This window comes from Mandrillus leucophaeus, unplaced genomic scaffold (genome assembly GCF_000951045.1).
Source record: "Mandrillus leucophaeus isolate KB7577 unplaced genomic scaffold, Mleu.le_1.0 Scaffold88, whole genome shotgun sequence".
NCBI classification, from domain to species: Eukaryota; Metazoa; Chordata; class Mammalia; order Primates; family Cercopithecidae; genus Mandrillus; species Mandrillus leucophaeus.
The window spans coordinates 1,082,564-1,096,262 of NW_012109585.1; the positions used below are offsets into that span (position 1 = coordinate 1,082,564).

Here is a 13,699-nt window from a genome sequence, read left to right on the forward strand (position 1 = left end):
TTCAACAAATTATTTACCAAGTTGCTTACTAGCTTACTATGTGCCAGATGCTATGCTGGCATGCAGATCACTTGAGGTCAGGAGATCGAGATCAGCCTGGCCAACACTGTGAAACCCCATCTCTACTAAAAATACAAAAATTAGCCTGGCTTGGTGGCGCATGCCTGTAATCCCAACTACCTGGGAGGCTGAGGCAGGAGAATGGCTTGAACCCAGGGGACAGAGGCTGTACTGTGCCGAGACTGTGCCGCCGCACTCCAGCCTGGGCAACAAAGGAAGACCCCATCTCGGGGAAAAAAAAAAGTGGGGAGGAAAGGGAAGCAGGGAAAAAGGACAAAAAGTTCAGAGACTGGAGTAGGTAGGTAAGTGGGAGGGCCTGCCACAAACACAGAGTGATGAGGAGATTTGGCAAAATTGAGGAAATACCTGCAAGACTAGGTAAGAATGTAAGCTAAGGAGATATCCACAAATAAGCAATCCAGACAGGACTTAAGATTTAGCTGTCTCAATCCTGACTATCACAGCCAATATTCCGTAGTGCCTACAGCTGTATTTTGATACCTAGATGGCACTAGAAGGTTTTAGGAAGAGAAGTGTCATTATCTAATTTTCCTTTTAAAAGGATCATTGTGGTTCTGTGTTGATAACACACCATCAAGAAACAAAGATGAGATCAATTAGGAGGCAATATTAATCCAGGTGACATGATGGCAGTTTGGACCTGCAGGGTGGCAACAGAAACAGTAAAAAGTGGTCAGACTTCTCTTCTGAGGTAAGTCATAAAACCTTTGGCTGGGTGCGGTGGCTCACGCCTGTAATCCCAGCACTTTGGGAGGCCACGGCAGGCAGGTCACCTGAGGTCAGGAGCTCGAGACCAGCCTGGCCAACATAGTGAAACTCTGTCTCAACTAAAAATACAAAAAATTAGCCTGGCATGGTGGCAGGCGTCTGTAATCCCAGCTACTAGGGAGGCTGAGACAGGAGAATTGCTTGTACACGAGAGGTAGAGGTTGCGGTGAGCTGAGATTGCACCACTGCTGCAGCCTGGGCAAGAAGAGCAAAACTGCATCTCAAAACAAACAAACAAACAAACAAAAAAAACCCTTCATTCCAGAAGTAGCTACCCTATACCTGGATGAAAGGAATGCCCTTATCTCTGAATACACAGGGACACAGAAAAGAATCTCAACAAACAAGGCCTTGGTTAATCAGCCGCCCTTCATTTATCATCCTCTTTGTCTAATTATTCATCCACACCACTGTCCACTTTTCATCAAACCAAAGCATTAAAATACACAGGTGTGTCTGTTTCTTTGGGTCTTGATTTCTGAAGGTGTTCATGTCATGTAAAACTTACATTAAATAAATGTGTACGCTTTTCTCTTATTAATGTCTTCTGTTACAGGTGCCTCAGCTATGAACCTAATGACAGGTAAGGAAAGAAATCTTTCCTACTCAACAGATGCTTGGTAAAGATACACCAGTGGAAATGCTGGGTGCCTGGTTGGATACAGCAATCTAAAATTCCAAAACACATCTGGACTGGAGATACAAATTTGGGAATCAGTAGCATATAGATGGTAGTTAGAGCCATTAGGCTAAACAAGATTACTGAGGAAGTGAATAAAAATAAGCAATCTGAGAAATGGGCCCTGGGCCATTCCAAATTTAAGAGATTCAGAAGAGGAAGAGCAATCAGCAGAGGGGAATGAGAGAACAGCCAGTGTAGGGGAAAAAAAAAAAAAAGAGAGAGAGAATGAGCTATCCTGAATGCCAAGTGAAAAAAGTATATCAAGGTAGTGGGAGTAATTAATTGAATCAAACTTTGCTATTAGGTCAAATAAAACATTCAACAGACATCACTGGTGACTTGCAAAAGCTATTTCAGAGGAATGAATGGTCAGAGGAAAGGATAGCTGCAGTGAATTTAGGAGAAAATTGGAGGAAAAGAGTTAAAGAAAAGAGACACAGACAATTCTTCCAGCAATTCTATTTATAAAGGGAAGCAGAGAAATCAGGGTGTATGTAGCTAGAATGGGATGGGGGGAAGTCAAGAGAGGGATTTTTCTGAACTTGGAAGAAATAACAGTATAAATGTTTTAAACTGATGGGAATGACTAGGTAGACAGGCAGAAATTGATAATCCAGTGATACTGAACAAAGGCAGAATACAAAGCCTAAGTCTTCTTACTCTAAATTCCTCTTGAGCCCTACTTTAGTGTATGGTTTAGAATGAAAATATACTGAGGAAACCCACCTTATCTATTAATTTAGCATCTTATTTTTAAAAGTAGCATCAAAATTACATTTTGAGTGTCTTAGAAAGATGCTGCTTTTTACATTTAATGGCAATTATATTAAAAAAAAGTTAACACTAACAAATGTGACAGTGACAATAATTTAGTCATTATTACAACAATGTTCCTGGGTTTTTGCTAATCAAGAAAGGATGCCAACAGTGAGGATTCAGAACATGCCACATCAAATTATTACTCTTTGGCATAAGGATTATTTTTAGTTTATTATTTTCAGAAATAGCAAACACAGGATAATACAGAGAAGACACCCTTTTATAAAAGGAATTTTCACCTGTAGTAGAAATCTCCGTTTCTACGGGTGTCTCCTCTCTGTACGAGCAAAAGAAATATGACTTTAAATCACTAAAAACTATCAATCTTCAGGGCAAAGATTAACTTTGCTTACAGTGATTTTCCTGGTCATCTCATTACAACTAGGTCTCCCTAACACCCTTTTTTCCTTTGTTTCAGGACATGATGGTATTTAAGCCACCTCTGAGAGATTTACTCACTTCCCCCGAGTATCTCCCATGTGTATATGAGGGATACATGTCTTAAAACTTGTTTTTCTCTTGTTAACCAGTATTTTGTTGCAGAGGTCTATCCCATCCTAAGAACTGTATGAGAATATTATATGTTCTCCCCTATACCATGTTCTTCAGCAAAACTCCTAAGAAATACAGAAGCTGTCTTAAAAATAACAAAAGTCAACCATAATACCACCTAGCTACCTCAGCGGACATCATAATTTCTTTCTAGGAAAATAATTTAAAATAAGTTGAAACTTTTTTTTAGTTTTTTTTTGTTTTTTGTTTTTTTGTTTTTTTGAGATGGAGTCTCACTCTGTCGCCCAGGCTAGAGTGCAATGGCACAATCTTGGCTCACGGCAAGCTCTGCCTCCCGGGTTCACACCTTTCTCCTGCCTCAGCCTCCCGGGTAGCCTACCACCACACCCCGCTAATTTTTTTGTATTTTTAGTAGAGATGGGGTTTTACCGTGTTAGCCAGGATGGTCTCAATCTCCTGACCTTGTGATCTGCCCGCCTTGGCCTCCCAAAGTGCTGGGATTACAGGCGTGAGCCGCCAGTGACACCCAGTCAATAAGTTGTATTATACTTCTCTACCCAGTGATGTTTCCTAAACTCTGAGAGAATGTATATTCTTGGGGATTTATAATTGAGACAATTAAGTGCATCAGCAAAATACTGAACTAAAACTTCTGGCATCAAAGAAACACATGAAGCAATCAAAGTTGTATATCTAACACATATTTTTGACATTCCTTACCTGGTTATTTTCTTCATTATCAAATACACAATCTTGCTGCATAACTTCATTGTCTAAATTAGTGCTAGCCACAGGTTCTGAACAGTCTCTGTTACTTTCACTGGCATTAATAATACCATCAGCAATATCAACCCTAGGGATGAAGTTTAAAAATCAGATCAGGCCAAATGTTGAGTGTGTAATGCCTTTACTTTAAAATAAGTAAATATGAATAATGATCTGAAACTTTTACTTGTTAAAGAAAATGTGAACTTTTCACAAAAATCCATACTTTTGTCTTGCTAAATCAGATTATTAAATCTGCTACATTTTTATCTCCTTGGGATGTTGTGAGGGACCTTGTTATCCCCTCTAAAAATGTTCATAAGCGAATAAATGGCTTCTAAAATAATTTATGTTCCAAAATAATCATTTCCCTTGTAAATGCACACTCTCACATAATAATGACACATCTGTCCTGATCAAATACAAGTCCAGTACTAGTCCAGTACAAGTCCAACACCTTATCAAGTAAAACAGAAATAGTTTCCTACTGCAGAGTTGTCATCTTACACAGTTTAGAATATCCAAAACACTGCTACAGTTTTTGTTTCCAAAGATGATACCACTACCCTCAATAGAACATGTGTTCCCCAGTGGTGAAAATAAGACTTATCATCTGAGTAATGGGTATAGGTTTCCAGAATCCCTAGCTAAGCTAAGGACAAACTCCAAGAAATCTGCTTACATCCTTTGAAACATTTTCCCATTATTTCTAACTTTTAGATACTGATTTTTTCCTTCATATTCTGCCCAAATACTCCCAATAGATCCAGTTGTATACATGCTTTTTTTTCTTTTTCAATTTTTCTATTTTTCCTCTCTTTCCCTCTCCCACCTTTTCCCAGTTGTATACATTCTAATCATGCCTTCAAAGTACACAAACCAAGGCCATCAAATACAGCTGCACTGCCTGGCAGTGTTATCCATGGTGCTTGCAATTGTACTATATGGTATTCCAAAAATAAACACTTCACCACTGGTACTCACATCAATTTATATTTTTCATTTTATATTTGATAGCTATTCTAGTTAGCCCTTTTAAAAACTGTCTTTAAAAAAAAAATCACTCCCCAATAATCTTTTTTTTCCTTTACCTTCCTACAAATCTTCTAGATTTGGGTACATCTTTCTCATCTGTCCCCCTGCAAAAAACTGATATATGAAAAACATGAAATCACTGCACCATGGTCTCTGAGGGAGGCACACAGGTATCCTGAAGTACAGGACTGAAGTAACAGAAAACAAAGAGAGGCTTTCCTTCATTTAAAGGTAACAGGTCAGATGAAGAGTGGAGCAACATCACGCATTACAAGTACTTTTAACTAATACATAGTTAAATACAGGTTGAGTATTCCTTGTCGGAAACGCTTGGGACCAGAAGTGTTTCAGATTTGGTTTTTGTTTGTTTGTTTTCAGATTTTGGAATATTGCCAGTTAGCAAGCAACTGGCTCATAAATTATTTTAAAAGCCATTCATTTGCTTATGAAAATTTTCAGAGAGTGTAACAACAAAGTCCCTCACAACATCCCAAAGAGAGGTGCCAGACTGGCATTCCTAATCTGAAAATCCAAAATCGAAAATGCTCAAATGAGCATTTCTTCTGAGTATCATGTCAGTGCTCAAAGTTTTGGATTTGAGAGCATGTCAGATTTTGGATTTTTCCATTAGGGATGTTCAACCTGTATTAAGAGCTAACCTAACAAAAGCGTAAGGAGGGGATAGGCTGGTGGCAAGGGATAACTATTTAAATAGAAAGGATGATTCTGCCCACCATTTCACTCAGTGATTATATGCATAATAGTGATATCAATCTGCTGCCCCTGCAACTGTCTGTCTAGATCACTCTCTTGCACAGTCTAATTTTTTAAAGTTATTTTTCATACAACATAATTCCTAAAGGTAAGCTTGTTACTTCATTCGATGTTCAGGGAAGAAAAAAAAAAACCTGTGTTGAACTTAATAAACATACATTATAAAAAAAGTTATGAGATACTCAGTGTTAATTATGGATGTATATACAAGTATATATACAAAGTCACTTTTCACAATGACTTTCAGAAATCTCCAAGAAAGATGAGATCCTGTTATTTAAGTAGAATTAGTTTTAAGATAAAACAATTTTATAACATTTAATAAACAACAATAAAATATTTCTTACTGGTTATTAGATCCTTCCCCATCACAATGAATACTTTCTGCTTCGTTATTACACACCACACTTTGCTGTTGTAAATTCTTAAGATCATGATCTATGCTGCTCTGCAGATCAAAAAGGTGCTGTTCCACAGCTGCTCTAATTGTTCTTTCTAAAATACTACAAAACATAATACATTTTAGTAAGAAGCAGTCACTCTAACTGGGCATCTGGTGACACAGACATAAACGCTAAAACCTATGACCAGTAAAACTATTATGGTACTTAAATGGGTAAACCGAAGTGTAAAAAGAAATACATAAAAGGAATACATGATACTGGCTTAAGTTTTAAAAGTGAAATTTACCCAAACAATCATATACAAATCAACCATAATGTCACTATTATTACTGAGATGGGAATGATCAGTTGTCCCTATAATTCACTCCTCACTATACAGAAAACCACTCATTAAGGCTTTTCAAAGCTATTTTTATAAAGCAAAATAATCTAACATCTAAACGAAAGAAACTATGAGTATTGCTCACACTTTTTATGTAAAGTCTACTTTTTAAAAACATATTCTATGAACATTTTTCAATTATTTCAGAGGATTCAAAAGAATCATCTGAAGAAAGCTCATCTTTATTTTGTATATTAATGCAATGGGTTTCTTCTTCATTTGTTCCTATCACAGTACATAAAAAACTAGTTTACTGCCTGTGTACAGTCTTTCCTCTAAAGTCAGCACAATAAATACATTATTTTCATTTCTACAGCTTAGTAGTATCTTAAAATCTTAAAAATGTCTTCTATAAATACACTACTTACTCTGTAGACGCTGGTAGGATGCTGATGGGAGATATATGGGTGCTGTAATCAAAGAAAGAAATTAGCTATAAAAACGTTCAATAATCAGTACTACAAAATGTGCTGAATCTGCCACATTTGCACTACCTTGACACAACCAGGAGAGCACATACTAAGTGTTGTATTCTTGGTTACGTATCAAGTTGGAAATATTTTCTAAATTTGGTTGGTAAAGCTTTCAAATATTAACCAAAGAAAATAAATTTGGAAAAACGTATCACTAACAAGACCAAAATTTAAAAGTTAGAATTCATTATGAGCTAGGAGCATTACAAGCATTTATCTCTCATTTAATAACTTTCAGTACCCGAGGAGTTACAATTATTTCCCCCTTTCCACAAAAGTGAAGCTCAAAGATGTTAATTAACTTGGCCAAATGCATATGGCCCTGGGTTGGGTACCCCAAAGACCCTGCTATTAACAAAGATGCTCTACTGTCTTCTATAACAGAAAAGTGACTAAAAACAAAAATACACACACCACAGCATGAGCACCTCTTACAGAAGATGAATCTAATTTTCTAAATAAACTATTTTTCACACCAAAAGACCCCCAAATATATATACTTGTGGTGGTGAGAGTGGGACAACTACTTTCTCTGGTGCTCAGTTGGAGAAAAACTGATCGATTTCCAAAACTGGAGGGAAAATTAGTTGTACTGGATTTAAGTGAACAGTAGTATTAGCTGTTCGTGAATACAGGTAATTTTTAAAAGATCATTTATCAGATAAAAGATAAGGTATGTTTAAATGGCACTGTGTGCCTAAGCACATCATCACAGTCAATACTTAGCCATAGAGAGGAGTGACCCTGCCTTCTTGACCTGAACACCACATCTGTAGCTACCTCGTCATTTTTTAAATGGAAATTAGTTTTATGAAGATCCTCCAAAATGTGGCAATACAATCTCTAACCAACATGCAGAACAAACGATATCAAGTTAGTATTGTCAGGATCCACTGCAGGAAACCAAATGAGTATCATTTACCATTCATTCACTGAGCAATCTTCATGTCTCTCAGTAGCAAAGTGAACAAATGCTTTATCAGACAACAGTAAGCCCTCTTGGTCTGACACACATAACCCCTCCTATGTATAAAAATATTTTTGTTAACTGCCAGTATCATGCTAGTTTCCAATGAATTATTTTTAGTTCTAAAGGCCTTCATGCTGATCGTCTCCAGGGAAGTGTTTACCAATATTCACACTTAAAGATTTTTCTGGCTGGTCGCGGTGGCTCATGCCTGTAATCCCAGCACTATGGGAGACCAAAGCTGGAGGTTCACTTGAAACCAGGAGTTCAAGACCAGCCTGGGCAACATAGCGAGACCCCATCTCTACAAAAAAATTTAAAAATCAGCCAGGCATGATGATGGCACATGCCTGTAGTCCTAGCTACTTGGGAGGCTGAGGCAGGAGGATCACTTGAGCCCAGGGAAGTTGCAGTGAGCTGTGATTGCGCCACTGCACTCCTGCCTGGGTGACAGAAAGACATCCTGTCTCAAAAAAAAGAAAGAAAAATAAAACAACTAAAGTTTTTTGGAACTTCATTTCTGAAATCCAAAAAAGCTGGGGAGAAAAACCCCAAAACATGGCACAAAGAAGAGTGTAGCCATCATCAGTTTATTTCTAGTAGTTTCCTGTGAGCTAAAAGTTAAATAATTATTGACTTCTGTAGAAAAAAACAGAAAGTAAAAAGATAAATAAGGCCTTCCCTAAAGAGTCTTAACGTCAACTAGGATATTAGATCTTTTTCTGATATTTCGCTCTAATAAACTATTGCTTATATTTTCACATTTTGGTTATCAGCTGTTATTAAATTATAAAAATTAAATCTTTATGTGGTGCAATCTGTTTTATTTTCCTTGGTAATATTTGCAATCTCTACTAAACTTAGATGATTCCTTGCCCACTAAAAAATATTCATTTTATTTTTAATATCTAATTATAAACCACTGACAATGTGGCATATTGAATGGTGTGGGGAACTATAAATTGAACACTCTTAATCATTTAATTTGTGATCTCTGGTGAGCTTTTGCTGTATCTTATACCAAATTCTGAAGAAGCTCTCTAATTCCCAACTACTTACTTCATCAGTCTGTTACTAAAGTTTTATATGTTTTAATTCTTGGTAGGGCTTATATCTTCTCTGTTCTTTCTCAGATTTGCCCTTGTTAGTCATCTGCTCATTTTCCCAGAGGAATTTTCTCACCCTTTTTTGTCAGATTAGATTATCAATAAAATGCTAGTAGGTAAACGGATACAAGATATTTCATAAAGAATTAACCAAAAAGAAAAATAATCAACCTAACTAGATATACAAGTTTAAAATAAGGATTATAGAGTCAAGTGCCAATGGCTCATGCCTCAAGTCCCAGCTACTCAGGAGGCTGAATCAGGAGGATCACTTGAGCCCAGGAGTTTGAGGCCAGCCTGAGCAACATAGCAAGACCCCCATCTCAAAAAAAAAAACAAGGATTAGAATAAAATTTATATTTCTGCTGATGTCAATATTGATAAAGGCTATGAAACTGACATGCATGTTGCTAGTGGGAAGGTTAACAAGTAAAAATTTCTTACAGAAATCTATTTAGTAATGCATTTCAAAGAGCTCTAAAAATGTGTATGCACTTTGACTCAGAAAGTCTGAGACTCTATCAAAAAGGGTTTATCAAATCTACCACAATCCATCGTAGATACAAAAGGGGAGGATGGATTTTATACCATAAAGTATTCTCTGTACCATTTTTCCAATATTATAAAAATTCTCAAAAATACAGAAAAGTGAAAATAAACTGTGTAAGAACACCTACAGCCCCAACATTTAGAGTCTATAATTAACATTTTACTATATTTGCAGAATTATAAGGAAGAAATATCAGCAAATGAATATATAAAATGGACCAGGATACATACAATGGACCATTGTGAAATCATTGGTGCTCATTAAGATTAGAAAATACCAGAAATTGTTTTTATATGTGCAAGCATGAACAATGTGTGCAACTATGTATCAAAATAGCTCCATTTAATAATGTGTTTTTACAACTATAAACAAAGGCAAATATACTAAGCCAGAATTTGGGAGCTCTCTCATGGAGATGCTCTAGAGCATCTCTAGAGCAGGGATGTCATCCATGGACCACTTGTATCAGAATCTGCTGAAGTGACAGTGTTATTTTGTTGGAGATCTGTACTTTATCCCAAACCTCAAATACCATAAAGCCAAAGTAAATAAAATAGTATGGTACCCAAACAAAAAAACAGGCAGACAGAAAAAAACAATCATCATACACACTTGATTTAGAACAGAAGGTGGTATGCAGAAAGCAGGGAAATGGCAGTGTTTTCAAACATGAATGCTGATACAATTTGGTATCCATATGGAAAAAGTTAACTCGGCCCTGACCTCACACATGAGAGAGAAAATCAATTCTGGGTAGACTGTAGATCTAAACATGAAAGGTAAAATAATAAACCTGTAAGAAGATAATGTGGAAATGTTTATTTAGGAAAAGATTTCTTAAACATGACACAAAAAGCATTAACCACAGAAGGAAAAGAGTGATAAATTTGATTAAAATTAGAAACTTTTTTTTGAGACAGGGTCTCACTTTGTCACCCAGGCTAGAGTGCAGTGGCACAAACAAAGCTCACTACAGCCTCCATGTCCCCGTCTCAAGGGATTCTCCTGCTTCAGTTGGCCAAGTAGGTGGGACTACAGGCACATGCCTAGCTAACTTTTGTATTTTTTGTAGAGGCAGGGTTTGCCCCAGCTGGTCTCAAACTCCAGAGCTCAAGTGATCCTCCCACCTCAGCCTCCCCAAGTGCTAGGATTACAGGTGTGAGCCATCATGCTCAGCCAGGAACTATTTTTTACATAATGAAAAATAATAAAATTTTAAAAACCTATTTTTAATATAATATATATTTTTTAAGTCTCCTGACAAATAAAAAAAAAAAAAAAGGCCAGGCGTAGTGGCTCATGCCTGTAATCCCAGCACTTTGGGAGGCCGGGGTGGGGGCAGATCACCTGAGGTTGGGAGTTCGAGGCCAGCCTGACCAACATGGAGAAACCCCATCTCTACCAAAAATACAAAAATTAGCCAGGCGTGGTGGCGCATGCCTGTAATCCCAGCTACTTGGGAGGCTGAAGCAGGGGAATCACTTGAAACCGGGAGGAAGAGGTTGTGGTGAGTCAAGATCATGCCATTGCACTCCAGCCTGGGCAACGAGAGCGAAATTCTGTCTCAAAAAAAAAAAAAAAAAAAAAGCCTCCAATGAACGACTAAAGTTCACAAAAGTAGGAATCAGCCAAAACACATATGAAAAAGGGGAGGGCTCTTATTAAAGTGACAATGAAATACTGTTATATGCTCACAAGATAAGTTAATGCCAGTGTTGGCAAGGATGTGAAGCAACTGTCACATACTGTTAGTAGGGATGTAAACTGGAATAAGTACTTTGAATAATTAAGGAATACTTACTAAAACTGAAGACAGGTGTTATGTCTTCCTCTGCATGCACATGAAGATGTGTATAAGAACATATATAATACTACTATTAATAATAGTCACAAAGTAAAAACAATTGAATTGTCCACCAACAGTAAAATGGATAATTGTGGCGTAATCATACAAGAGGATACTTTACAACAATGATATGAGCCATAGTGACATGCAGTAGCGTGGATAAATCTCAAACTTACGCAGTGAAAAAAACCAGTGTTCAGTGAAAGAAACCAGACCAAGAATTTACATATAATCTGATTTCATTTTCATAAAGCTCTAAGACATACAAGGAAGTGATTGCTATAATGTCCACATAGTAATCGCCTTCGTAGGGAGGGAGGGGATCAGGATTTTGAGAGCTACTAGGGTGGTGTCACAGTTTATTTACAGGTGTGTGTGGGTAAAAGGATATTTGCCTCTAACTTGTGTTGCTATACATTTACTTTATGCCCATTTCTATAGTATGATTTATTTTCCAATACAAAATGAGGCCAGCCATGGCAGCTCATGCCTGTAATCCCAACACTTCAGGAGGCCAGGGCAGAGGATAACTTGAGGCCAGCCTGGGCAACATAGCAAAACCCCATCTATTTTTTTAATTAAAAAATTAATTTTTAAAAAAAGCAAAGAGGCTGAGCATGGTAGCTCATGCCTATAATCCAGCACTTTGGGAGGCCGAAGTGGGCAGATCACTTGAGGTCAAGAGTTCGAGAGCAGCCAGGCCTATGTGGTGAAACCCCTTACCTACTAAAAAAATATTTAAAAATTAGCTAGGCGTGATGGCGCATGCCTGTAGTCCCAGTTACTCGGGAAGCTGAGGCAGGAGAATTGCTTGAACCCGGGAGGCGGAGGTTACAGTGAGCTGAGATCGCGCCACTGCATTCCAGCCTGGGTGACAGAGCAAGACTCCGTCTCAAAATAAATAAATAAATAGAATAAAATAAAACAAAGAAAAAAGCTTTTTAAAAAGGCAGATTCCAAGGTCCCACTCCGAATCTCTAAAGTAGGGCCCAAGAGTCTACATTTTTAACAAATGCCAATGATGATTCTTATCCATAGTAGTTAGTTTGAGAAACATTGGCCTAGATCTATATCTAGCCTCCAAAAAGAATAAAGTTTAATAAAATTTCCAGTTATTCAAAGGAGCCAAAAAGAGGCAAAAGTTCCAGTGGTCTTAAATTGAACAGATCACAAGGTAGTTGATCTTTTTTGCTTCCTATCTCTTTTAATTGCTACTGAAAACTAAAAGTATATATAAAAGTAGTGATCAGCAAGCTCGATTATTAACGCAAGAGTAAAGATTCTTCAGTCCTGAAGAATATGCTGGGACAATCAAACAAACAGCTCCTTTTAAGAAGCCTCCCACCAGCCTTAGTAAACAAATCAAATAAATAGATTTTGCACTTTAAGAGTCAGGTTGTCACCCACAAGGCTATATACAAAATGAATTGTACAACTTTGTTCTCTGAGCTTCTGAAGGACAAAAAGGACTGACTTAGCTTTCAGATTTCACAGAATTTAATTATTCTTTATTTTCATACTTTAGTCAAATTCTGTGGGTAAAAAGCCCTCAGGTATAAGCCAGGGCTCACACACACCAATAGACATGAAAAAGATTTATCAATATAGTTATGCATCTGCAGCTAAAATGTATAGATATCACAGGGATGTGAGAGCTAAAATAAAGACATAAGAGAAATAATTGCTGAGAAATTTCAGGTCACATTACATAGGTACTATAGGCAGATGCCATAAAGACCACCTAAAATGCTAATTGTATTCATTAAACCCCTAGACAAGGAAGACTTGACTAGAAAGACAAACAATAAATGACAGGGGACACATATATCGTAAAGTCATCAGTCAAACATAATATTGAAGACTATAGTCATTCCCTGACATTTTATCCCCTCTGCTATTAACTCTATTTTCAAATCTGCCTACAATGACATAATCATCTTGAGAACATAAGATCAATCTTGCAACCACTTATTCCAGTCACTAATATTTTGTATCCAAATAAAACAAGAAACTACTATTATTTTCATTTCCCAATGGTAAATATTTAATGCTACAAACAATATTTCAATAAAAGTACTACAGCTGAGTCTCAGCTAACTCTGGTAAAGATCACTTTACCTGTGCAACAGAGCCTTGGAAACCATTCTGAATACCCTGGCATCTTCCAACAAAAACATCAGGTAAAGACTTCATTAAAAGCACAGTAAAGGAAGGTGATGGGCTTATAAAAACTGCTGAGCAATCATTAGTGCTGAGTCCTCCTACACACAGTAGAGCTGTGCTACACTCTGCAGTTTAAACGGAAGCAGACTGCAACATGAGGTCACTACTGACAAGGAGGTACCCAATCAAGAGTCTACACTTTTTTTCCTCTTCACTTTGCAACTTTTTAGGAGGTGGACAAAGAGAAACAAAATTTTGAATCCAGCTAGACTTCTCTCAAAAATATATAAGCCTAATCCAGTATAAGTGGAGAAACCAATCTGTTTTCATTAATTAAACTACTACATCCAGGGACATAAATTATAAATATG

General features: G+C 37.0%; 1 protein-coding gene across 4 annotated transcripts in view; it reads right to left on the bottom strand.

The window, feature by feature from the left end:
* The window catches only part of FAM13B (family with sequence similarity 13, member B), an 88,697-nt gene that overhangs the window by 32,066 nt on the left and 42,932 nt on the right, over window positions 1–13,699 (bottom strand). For all 4 annotated transcript variants that reach the window (XM_011969158.1, XM_011969157.1, XM_011969155.1 and 1 more), the window contains 3 exons: window positions 6,592–6,633; window positions 5,785–5,940; window positions 3,584–3,716 (listed from right to left, as the gene is read on the bottom strand). In XM_011969158.1, coding sequence (XP_011824548.1) covers window positions 3,584–3,716; window positions 5,785–5,940; window positions 6,592–6,633 — 331 coding nt within the window. The remainder of the gene's footprint in view (window positions 1–3,583; window positions 3,717–5,784; window positions 5,941–6,591; window positions 6,634–13,699) is intronic.